The 11373-nt window shown below is 50.2% G+C and overlaps 2 protein-coding genes across 4 annotated transcripts; both read right to left on the minus strand.

The window, feature by feature from the left end:
- Nucleotides 1-114: 114 nt before the first annotated feature.
- On the minus strand, nt 115-6573 carry nt5c2a (5'-nucleotidase, cytosolic IIa). 2 transcript variants are annotated; one of them, XM_053875429.1, is made up of 19 exons: nt 6277-6573; nt 5494-5615; nt 5241-5273; nt 5028-5101; nt 4019-4136; nt 3204-3299; nt 2970-3061; nt 2831-2888; nt 2591-2684; nt 2473-2526; nt 2318-2401; nt 2202-2243; nt 2016-2123; nt 1878-1944; nt 1633-1803; nt 1520-1571; nt 1400-1460; nt 1029-1205; nt 115-966 (listed from the first exon to the last, which is right to left on the minus strand). In XM_053875429.1, the coding sequence occupies exons 1-19, from the start codon at nt 6388-6390 to the stop codon at nt 733-735; spliced, it is 1851 nt and encodes a 616-aa protein (XP_053731404.1). In that variant the 5' UTR covers nt 6391-6573; the 3' UTR covers nt 115-732. The 2 variants fall into 2 exon arrangements, with proteins under 2 accessions (XP_053731404.1, XP_053731405.1); XM_053875430.1 differs by lacking the exon at nt 5241-5273.
- A 117-nt stretch (nt 6574-6690) lies between these two features.
- Nucleotides 6691-10114, minus strand: wbp1la (WW domain binding protein 1-like a). Of its 2 annotated transcripts, XM_053875436.1 has the most exons (4): nt 9853-10114; nt 9101-9203; nt 8298-8459; nt 6691-7388 (listed from the first exon to the last, which is right to left on the minus strand). In XM_053875436.1, exons 1-4 carry the CDS (start codon nt 9913-9915, stop codon nt 6976-6978), a joined length of 741 nt encoding a protein of 246 aa, XP_053731411.1. In that variant the 5' UTR covers nt 9916-10114; the 3' UTR covers nt 6691-6975. The 2 variants fall into 2 exon arrangements, with proteins under 2 accessions (XP_053731411.1, XP_053731412.1); XM_053875437.1 differs by lacking the exon at nt 9853-10114 and having other exon boundaries at nt 8298-8524.
- Nucleotides 10115-11373: the final 1259 nt, after the last annotated feature.

Raw genomic sequence — 11373 nt, forward strand, 5'->3', positions numbered from 1 at the left:
CAAACAAAGCTTTTGAGCCGATTCACACATCTGACAGGAGCAGGTCTATGAAGAGATTCTTGGGAGTGGACCAACAGCTGATCATGTGATTCAAGGCAAATTCTCCACGCTCAGTTGACAGACAACATTTTAATTACAAATGGAACGCACCATCACAGGTGGTGAATTCGCTGAAAGCGGCACAAACACTTCCTTCACCCTCCAGTTTCATCTGGAACTGAAAGGTAATGCTGAAAATGGTAAGACAGGTCTGAGACATCGACATGTCACCAAGCACTTTGGCGCCGCGCTTCAAGTTTGTGTCGCTCGCGATCAGAAAGACAGTGGTGTGTAACAGTATCGGCAGTGGACACACACACCAGTAACAGCAGGTTTACAGCAGCAGCAGCAGCAGCAGAGCTCCAGTTGAATCAAAACACTGACATACTGGTAACATGACTGGAGTCTGGCTTCCCTGAATGTTCCTCCTCAGCACCGGCTCAGAAATGAACCTTTTGAACTTCAGTCAGAACCCAACATGACAACAGTTCACATGGTGCAGAGCAACCCCCCACCCCACCCAACTCCACCCCTCCCCTCACCCCAGACCTATGTTCCTCTGCACAGTTACTTGAGATGCGACTGGTAGACAAGACCAGGCGTCACCAGGTTACCACTCGTGGGCGGATGAGTGCTGGTACGCAGTGAAAGAATGTTGTGAAAAAACGTTGGAGAAGACCTTCCCCTGGACCCTCACTCCTCCTCCTCCTCCTCTTCATCATCATCTTCATCATGGCAATGGGTGATCTCCTGAGGGGCCTGAGGGTAGAAGTGGGGTGGCTGGATCTCGCTGATGGATCGGGTCAGCTGGTGCCTCTTGCCCTCCACCTCCTTCAGGTCCAGCTCGTGGCGGTTCCGCGTGGCCAGCGGCGACTCGGTGTCCATGAGGTTGATGTGCGTGTGCTCCACTGTGGACTCGTGAGGCATCTGTACGACACACAGACGCATTTAAAGTCGGTTCCCCTGGTGCCGCGACGCGGGAGGCTCACCAGCACGTGCGCAGCTCGGAACAGGTAGCTGAAGGGGTAGTAGAGCAGGTTGATGAAGGAGGCGGCATACAGGTCGGCGTAGCGCATCACTTGGGAGGCAAACAGAGTCTGGCGAGAGCCGCTGCGGAACAGACTTCCCATCATGCCGTAGCACATGTCCATGTCGTGGGTCACTTTCTGCTCACACAGACAGAAGACACAAGACTCTATGTGCCAGTTCAACTTTGACCTCAGGACAATGAAGCTAAACAGCCTGGTTGATGTCAGGCCAGCAGCTCAGAGACTTGTACGACAGTCAGGTTCAGGTTTACGCTCCCACACTCCGAGCTGCTGACCAGACAGGTGTGTGTGTGTGTGTGTGTGTGTCGCACCTTGATCCTCCTCTGCAGAGAGCTGATGTTGGGTCTCTCGATGCTGCTGCTGTCCATGTGTCTGTGGAGACAAGACGGTTCCTCAGCTCGCTCAAGGCCGTGCCCTCCTGCGTGACCCACCTGTAACGCTCAGCCAGGAAGCAGTCCAGAGACTGAAGCTCCTCAAAGATGGCTGAAACAGGAGAGCGGAGGTTAGCGAGCTCCAGCCGACGCTCGGGAGACTCCAGACTCACAGCTCTTGTCCGTCCACACGTGCAGCTCCTGTGCCAGCTCTGGAATCACCAGGAAGGTCCTCCAGCCCTGGCGCTTCTTCGACTTGAGGATGTCGCCGAAGATGTGGTCTCCGATGTAGAGGATCTCCTTGCCTTTGGCTCCCAGCAGGTCACACACGATGTCAGAGGAACCTGCCACAAAACTGGTCCTCATTCTGCACCTTCACCAGCACAGACGCTCTGTAGGGGTCAGGGGTCACGCTCACCTCCAGAGTAAACGATGCCGTGCTGCAGCGGGCCGGTGTAGGTGCCGATTTTCAGGCGGCCCGTGCTCTTCAAAAGAGAGATGAGAGATCTTAGATGGTGTCCAGTGTGAGCAGCTCAGCCCTCAAGATCTCACTCACAGTGTCCACCTGCCGCAGCACGGTTCCCTCTCCAAAGAACAAGGGCTTGCGGGCGTCCACCAGGATCAAGTCAAAGTAGGACTTCCAGGGTTTGTGGGCCGTGCCGGGCTACAACGCACACAGAGACAAATGGGATGTGAACCATCATGGCGTGCCAGCGAGGAGCAGCTCAGCTGGAGTCTTCACCTTTGGGCCGTGAGGAAAGTCGAACAGGTAGGTCATGATTTTCTGGAACACACACCAGGAAGCAGATTGGTCACCATGTTCTCCGGCAGCACGGTCATGTGGAGGCGGGCGCTCACCTCGGTGTATTTGTAGTCACTGTTGGTGACCAGGAAGACTTTGGTGGACTCATTCATGCGGCTGAGCAGCAGAGGGAGCTTGGGCTGGAGGGACGGTCGGAGATGAACTCAAGACTCCACCTGATCCTAAGCCTGACGGCGTGAGCCACACTTACATCTTTCACCACGTACTTCTCCAGGTTCTCCACCGTCTTCTCCTTCAGAGAGCCCTGGTGAGACAAGAGCACATGAAGCCAAAGGACCCAGACAGTTCCAGGGCTACACCTGTCTTGCCTTGAAGTGAACCCAGTCCACAGCGTCTCTCACGTCCTGGAACATGCTCTTGTAGGACATGAAGAGGTCTCCGTCCTTAAAGCCGGTGTGACAGCTAGATAGAAGGACCAAACATCAGAGCCATTTGCTTGTTTTCCAACTGAGGGGGAACCTGGAGCGGCCAAAAGAAGCCAGAGGAGAACCCAAACTCAGGGTCCTCCGGAGAGTTCTGACCTCTGACCTGCTAACACGAGGGCATACCTGCTGTATCTGGAACAGTTACTGAAGAAGTCCACCAGGCAGGCAAACAGGTAGGTTTCTGAGGAGGACACAGACACAGTCAGACTCCAGACCAGGCCACACCTCAGAGACCCAGACATGGTGAGGGCAGGGTTCTCACCGGGCAAGTTGAAGAGGGTGTTGAGTATGTAGAAGCGGTCCATGTCTCCTCGCTGGATGAACTTGTTGGGGTACATCTCCCTGATGTCAGGCCTGGACAAAGAAGGTGATGTTAAACAGCCAGGTTTCAGTGATCTCTGCGGCCTGTGGTGACAAGTCAGTTGAACAAGTCCACGCACAAGGCTAGAGCTCATCCCTGTCTCCAGGGCGAGATGGTGGCGACGCTCAGCCTTACCCCCTCAAGAAGTTGAAGCCGTGAACACACACCAGGATGTTGCCATAGGTGTCTACTTTCAGAAGGTTTCCATACATGGTGTCGAACACCAGACCTCTGCGGGGACACGGAGGAACATTTGAGCACAAAAGATTTGGGGTTTGAATAGAACTTGTGCATTTATTATACAATATTATTAATTGTTTGTGCTACTAATAAAGAAGTTATTCACATGAATATTGAAAGAGGGAGTGTGGCCGAGTGTGTGTGTGAGAAATGGAACGTGCATGAAGACTGCAATGGAGGGAGTGAACCACACTGGCGGAGCAGACATTGTAACTCATTAGAGGGTGCAAGGTCAGACGGAGGAGGCTGGAAAGTACCATCTTCTCCAGAGATCTGGGTCCGGAACGGGGGTGCATGCCTTGTGATCGTTGCCATGGTTACGAGGGAGCCAGCAACCAGAGCTAGCGTCAACAGCTGAGGACCAATTGGAGGAGGACGGAGCCCATGTAGAGGAACTTTTGTGTATAAAGGGTAAAGACCACACATAGTTTTTTGTGGCTCTACTGGACGACTGCTAAGGCTAAGTCAGGCGTAGCTGCTGACCCAGAATTCTGCTTATGCATTAGACTCCTCTGTCAGGGAATACAACTTGTTGGTTTCTCACGAGTAAACGGACGCGCGGAGGTACAAGGGAGGTGTATTTCCAACAGTTTCCATGTACGATTTGAAAGGTCAGAAGAGGGTAGAGCCAGATAAGGGTCGAGTGGATCCATGGATGTGCATGTGAAAGTGTTGATCAAGTGTCGGATGAAGATACGCAGTGAGCTGACCTGGTGGGGAAGGTGGGGTCGTACACAAAGTTGAGCAGCTCCTGAGGATATCCGATGGACACCAGACGCGCAACAGTCAGGTCGAAGCCCAGCGACTCGTACTCTGGAGACTTGTACACTTGAAAACACACCAAGACACTTGTCAGCTGACTTGTCTTGAGTCTTCTGCAGCACTGATGGGCTAAGGAGGCTTCATGAAACAATAACCTCGTTTTCAAAGCTCAGTAGGTGGCGCTGTTGGTTTGGAAATGCTCATTAAAGGTGTGTTTTCATTAAGATGGATTGCAAAGAGCGCCATCTAATGGGGTCTGAAAATGAGGAGACTATTTCAGGAAGCCTCACAAGCCCAATAATTCACCTGTCCAGTTTTTATGTGAAGAATAATCAGGTCAAAGGTCAGACCAAAAGATACATGGCAGCTAGGATGATAACAACAACAAACATGGAGGAATCCCTGAACAGAAGCATTTTCAAGACATTGAAAGAGCTTTAGAGCTTTCTTAGTCAGAAGATCCAAATGGCTGTTCACAAGATGGCAGCTGACGGCAGGGACTTGGAGACAAGTCGACTTCAGCCAGTCACAGACGAGCATGTCTCCTCTGACTGGTCTGACCTGCTGACACCTCTCAACATGAGTGAAGACCGCCGCCCCAGAATATCCCATAAACTGCAGAGTGGCAGCAGCTCCGGTTACCCGGGTCGTCACTTCACAACATCACTGCACTCATGAGTGAAGGTCCACATGTTTGGGTGGCGCTAGTGTCTGGGCCACAAGCTTCTGGGCCAAAACGGTCGGTGGTCTGAATACAGTGGGACGTCACTCATCAATCTCTATGGAGGTTCTTCCTTCCACAGTGGCTCTGAGTCAGGACTGAGTCAGCATCAGAGACGATGGCTGCTTCTCAGGGGTCCGGACTTCCCGTCTAACAAGTCCACTTGGGCTCAGAAGATTTCCGCGTGATTGACAGCTTCAGTCAGAGAGGAATGACCCATGTTTGGAGGATGTTACCTGCCAGAGTGTAATCCATGTCGAAACCAAAGCACTTGATCTTCTCCATGGCCAGGCTGCGGTTCACAAACACTCTGAAACACAACACAGCACTTGCTCAGGGGCAGTTTGGAGAAGCAAAGGCCACGAGACATGAGTGTCATGAGGGGGACCACAGCCAGCAGGGTGAGGATGAGCAGTGAACTGAACATCAAAGACCTGAGCGGCGCGTACCTGAGCGCAGGGTGTGTCAGGTCCCTCAGGAAGCTTGGTGACAGAGAGCACAGGCGGCAGCACTCAATGTGTGTTGCACTCACATCGCCTCATTACACAGAAATAGCTGGCAGCTACAACCCTAGTGTTGTCTTAAGACCACACTCGCCTTGTGAGTCACAGAGCCTCCTTCAGCCAACACCCTCTTGTTTGAACGACGAGTTTGTCTCCTCTAAATTCAAGGTCACACTGCTGAGAGCGGAGCTTTTATTACCTGTGGTGGGCTTCACGTCGATACTTCTTCATGGCCAGGCCGTCCATGTTGGCCGGAAGGTCAGCGTAGTTCTGCAGGCGGTCGCTCCAGGAGGTCGTCATCTTTAACCGTTTATAAGGCCTCTGAAAGGACCAGACCAAGACAAAATCAGCCTCCTCCAAACATGGCTTTAATGCAGGACTCTTTGGACTTCAGTCAGAGCTGTGGGACTCTTGAGCGTCACTCAGTGACAAACTTATCTCACGCTCTTCTGTAATCAATCAGACGCCACACAAGCTCAGGGTACATGTTGACTTTCTCTGACTCGTTTATCCCACTGTGAGGACATCTGGGAAAAACAACTTCAGCCACTTCAGTCAGAAGCGCACTCGGGTGCCCCCTTCTGGTGACATTCAGCAGCGCGACAGGCTCCATCCGTGATGCAACTCTCGGAACGGTGATGAGTCTTCTCCAGATTCAGACTGGAGGAGTGCATCTTCGCTGTCAACACTTCGATAAAGACTCTCAGTAGATGCTTATCGGCGGCCACTCAAAACACCGACAGGCGTGTTTGTGGATTTAAGTACGCCTTCGCTGGAACGCGGCGTCACTGTTGGCTTCTGCTTCCTGCTGCAGCTAAGCTAACGTTAGCCTCCAGCTGGTGTCCACTCCACACAGCAGTCTGGACGTGATTGAACCGTGATTTTAGAGCTCAACGAGACGGTCGCAGAAGCGAACCTGAAGTCCATGTAAATACACGCATAAAGTCGCGTCGGCGGACACACGCTGAGGCGCGGCACTCACCCCCTCCGTCGCAGAGCTTCTGTTCAGCGTCTGCTGACAGCCCATGGGCAAAGCAGCGCTGTCTGCCGGAGTCAAGCTGTTCTGGCACGAGGGCGCCCACTTGTGGATATTCATGTGTATTACAACCAGCTCCTGCTGCGACGCGCTGTCTTCTTCTTTCGCAGAGTATTTTTACGAGCGACTGAGTGACGTTTATGAGGTGTTAATTCCATGTACTTGAGGATGTGAAAACAAAACGGCGCCTAACTCGCTCAGCGATGAGCGACTGAGCGCTGGAGGTCACACGGTTTCAGTGAGATCTGGAGGTGGAATAGCTCTTATTGTTTTGCCAGATCAAAGCATCAAAGCCAGTCAAGATGTTCCGCTCTTGTCTGTGTCAGTGGCTCTGCGACAAACAAAGACGAGCCTCCAGCAGACGGACATGTCACTCTTTATTAGAAGATCAACATAAAATAGTGTATAAAAGGTGGGGCAACTTGGCTCAACCAGGCAATTAAAACAGACACCGGACTGCGTCCGGGATACAGAAGTCATGAGCAGCAGTCAGCACGCGGCCCAGTGCAAGACTCGGGAGCAGAACCGTGTGGCAACATCTTGTCGTCCGTTTTTTCTAAAACAATCAGAATAATATAAAAACAGAAAGTACAACTGTCCAAACACGCTGACCCCTGAGCCAAAGGTGGAGTGGCCCCGGCAGGACTAGCTCCGAGGCGCCTCTGCGTCCACAGCGGAGAGTCTGTGTGCAGATGTGTGGCCACCACACCCGTCCTCCGTCTGCACCTCGTCCTCCGGTTCTTCTTCTCGTACTAAAAAGCCATGCTGGTCCAAGAGTTCGTGGCTGTCGCACACTTCAATCCCAGAGTCCCCAGTGAAGCGCCGGTACCTGCCCGAGTCCTTGCTTGGATGAGATGCGCCCTGCGGGTGGGTCTGCTGCAGGTCTGGGGTGGCGTCGCTGTCACTGGGGACGGAGACGGCCACAGGAAGGTCCAGCGCTTCAGCACCAGAGTCTGCCGGCGGAGCTGCTAGTGCCGTGGGCGTGTAGGGCGGAGGAGGGGTGGCTGGCCGGTCCACCACCTCTTCATAGGCTGGGAGCAGGTAAGCAGGCAGGAATCCTGGCAACACACAGGCACAAACACACTTTTCATTTCTGTCAATCAGAATCAGATTTATGGCAGTGGTCAGTGGGGATCCCACCAAGTGCCTTTGGAAAACGTGCAGTCAAAAACATCATAGTCATAATAAAGCTAAAATAAAAAGAAACAAACACAAAATAACATGAGAAATGTGAGCTGGTCTGGTTCATCACTTAGCAACAAGAGGTTAGCGACTGCTAACATAGTTCGATAGCATCGTCACACTTCAGGTTACACCCAAGTGAAAATATGAACTTCTTCACACAAGTTCTCATCTATAATGCACAACTACTTTCATGAGACAGATATACACTCTTAGGCTTCACGGAAGACGTTGACTGTATTTATGAATGAGAACTCGGGAAGGTTTCGAAAGTACTGCACAGATTGAGAGGATAGTGTAGTTTGTAATGGCATCATGTGATGTGGTTCAGGGCTTTTTCGGTCTCAACCTCTAATACTTTACACCTTTTCCATATTAGATTAGACCTTTATTTGTCCCACAGAGGGGGAATTCAACGTGTCACAGCAGCTATTGACATCATAGACACACAACAAACAAGACGTTCACAAAGCATCAGCGTACGTAAAAACACAAAGCTAAAAAAAATAAACAACAGGTGAACAGCGAGGTATCAAGCTCTGAAACCACACATAAAGAAATATCCCTAATATATAAAAAAAACGTCAATAACCGTCAGAGAAAAAAAGTACAATGTTTACTATAATACAACCTGACAGAGCTGAGGAGGAAGGAGCATCGAAATCAGTCATGTGAGCCGGGCTCAGACAGTTCAGGGGGGGAAAAAAAAACAAACACACCCAGGCAGAGCCTGAGAAGCAGCTGCGTGAAGAAGGTGCACAGCAGTGAGAAGAAGACTGTCTTACTGAGATACAGCGGCAGGTTGGAGTTGTTGTGCGCCTCCCTGTAGGCGATCAGGTTGATCTCATTCTGCCGGCGCTGCTGCTGGAAGCGCTGCTTGGATCTCCAGTGCTGACACACGCAGCAGCAGGTCAGGATGATGATCAGAGCCCACACCAGCCAGAACCCTGCAGGAGGCCAGACAGGACAACTGCTCGGTGACATCACAGCCCACACCTAAAGCCTGCTTACACTGAAGCCCATGCCATGCAACAGAAAGATTAAAAAAAAAAAAGAAGATTGATGATGAACAGGCTGTTCCTAGTTAAAATCACCTTCTATATTGTCAAGACTGTCTTTAGATTAAATAAATTTCATATTTTAGATCAGATTAGAGGTGAAGAAAATACAAAGCACATAGCATGTCTACCAGTAGTAACACAATGAGGTGTAATCAATATTTGAAGAAAAAAAAAAGCAGTAAAATGTCTTGTACGCAAGTGGCTCCTGACAAAACCCTAGAAAACGTTTTTAACTAAAAACAAAAAAAAACACCTTTCCCTGGTAACTAGTCCCTTTAATAGTGGAGCATTTCAGTTCCCAACTCAGTTACACTTTTGGAGAAGTAACTAGTAACCTGACTCATGCTGTGACCTGTGACCTTTGACCTCCGCACTATCACAGAAGTCGCAGGCAGGTGCTTCGTAAGATCAAGCCAGTCAGACCAGAAGCAGCAGCACTGACAGTAAACAAGCGCAGCACACGCACCACTGGAGCAGGTCATGTTCTCCAGCAAACATCCGCCGTGTGAAAAGCGTACGATACTCACACCACAGTTCATAGTAGTAGCTGCAGCACTGCGTCTGCCCACAGCAGTGTCCGGACGTGCAGATGTAGCTCTGGTTGTTGGCTCCCACACACACCAACTTGTCCTGCGCAGACAAGACAGCACAGCAGCTCAGCAGGTGAACACCAGGACGACTCCAGCCGTCTGAACCCCCGCAGTGTTTCGGTCAGGTGACTTGACTTCACGGTCTCCACTGGTTATGAAAATGGTCAGTGATGAACCACTTTGGGTTGCATATTTCATAATAATAAATAATAAGTAGTATTTATTATTATTTGATCACAATAAAAGTTCTATTGAGAAGTTTTTTCATGGATCTTTGAAGTCATTACACAGATTTAAAAAAGGATCCCAACAAATGGTCTACTCTGAGCTCGTGACATGTGGACTTATTCAGTACCAAATCTGACCAGGTGTCACTGGTTCTCGAACATGGCCCTTCACATTCAGGCTCCATGGCTTTCACTTTCTTTTGAGGACTGACTTGCGTCGGCAGCATCATGTCCATCCATGTAAGGCAGCCAGGTGTCAACATTAAAATCAACTTTGCTCTACGGTCGTTCGTGTGAAGTGAAAGTGAAGATCATTTCAAAGCTACCGTCAGCAACTTCACTCACGTACACGCGACCATCACACAAGGAGTGTCACGCTTTGTCGCAGTGGCTCAAGCAGTGCCACTTCCAAGTGAACTGGGAAACTCTGCTAGCATTAGCTTAACCGCTCCTCGCAGTTACCTCCGCCTCGGTGGCCGCCGTCGCCAAGTTTTCCGGTCCAGAGTTGAACATCAGCGTCCTCATTGTTCAAGTGTTAAAAGAAAGAAATACTTCTTACGCAGTCAGTCCTCAACAAAACTTCACATTATTGACGGCCGACCAAAACAAAACATAGCAGCTAAACTTCATCAATTGTTCCCCGCAGCTTCCTCGCGCAGCAGTTATTGGTCCAGAGCTCCGAGCCTTGCACAGCCATTGGCTCCTGAACCAGTCAGTCAGGATGACGAAAGATGTCGGCAAGAGGGCGGGGTCGATTTGAATGGACTGACTGGCCCCAGAGGTCAGCGACCTTTGGATCTGCGATCACCTTCCAAGAGTTCTGCAGTTTCACCTGTAACTGGTGACTGGAGTCATGCGATACCACCTCCTGTATTCCTGCAGTTGTTTGTGAGTGAAATGATCGCTTTTGCAATGATTTTAGGAGACATCCCATTTTAACTGACTTAATGTTAAATAAATCCTGAAGTACATTCCATGTTGGCATCACAGAATGAGACCAAGTCGTGTTAATTAGTTATTTAGAACAAACAAAACAAACAATAAACGAATAAGTAAAACAGAGTCAGAAGAGTCAGAGATTAAGATACTGAGGATGTTCTTATCAGTGACTACAAAGGACACGGTCAGAAATGTGTGTATCAGTGGGACATATGGAGAAATACCGCTATAGAGTTAGGGAGGCCAGATGTTCCTCCTGGAGATGAAGATGAGGAAGACAACCAATGAGGTTGACTATGAATGAGGACATAGAGATGTGACGGGAGTTTGTGGAGGATAAATGGTAAGAGAAGAGACATTTGTTAAAACAACTTCGTCACATTTGTTCAGCAAAGACAAACAATAAGAAACAGGAATAGACAAACATTCAGAATAGGCTCACTCGGTCCAGGATGGTGACCCCTGCTGGATAGTGACGGAACTGCACACTCACTTCAAACTCATGAAAACATCTTTGTATAAAGAAGATCAATGAATGAGGAGAATGAACGATGCACCTGTGCTGCTCCCTGAATATTTGTCTGAGCGGCCATATTGTGTCATATTTTCACAAATGCCACCAAGAGCAAGCAGGACAGGTTAAGCCGGGGTCTCCTGGGGGAGTGCAGCTACCCGCCTGAGGAGGCCGGCCTCGTGTGGGAGCAGAGCGTTTGTGTCCAGGTGGAGATCAAGCTCAAGATGCCTCATGAGACCCTCATGAAGCCCAGTCAGGTGTTTCACTCCAGCTGGTTCTGAGAGAGTATGAAGGCTGGGCTCCGTGGCGCCGCCCTCCTGGTGTCCTCCTCCTCTGTCCACAGAACAAAAGCAAACAAATCACATTGTCCTTCCAGGAATTTTTGCTTGTTCATTGCTTTTCACGACCTCTTCCCCGGGCACCTCTGCTCCGCGCCTCATTCAGCCGCCCCAAGAAAGTCAATGGATCCTTACATCCCACTTTGACAAGTCAGGAGGATACACACTAATCCCCTTAATCTGGCCTTTCTC

This window comes from Synchiropus splendidus, chromosome 9 (assembly GCF_027744825.2).
Source record: "Synchiropus splendidus isolate RoL2022-P1 chromosome 9, RoL_Sspl_1.0, whole genome shotgun sequence".
Classification (NCBI taxonomy): Eukaryota; Metazoa; Chordata; class Actinopteri; order Syngnathiformes; family Callionymidae; genus Synchiropus; species Synchiropus splendidus.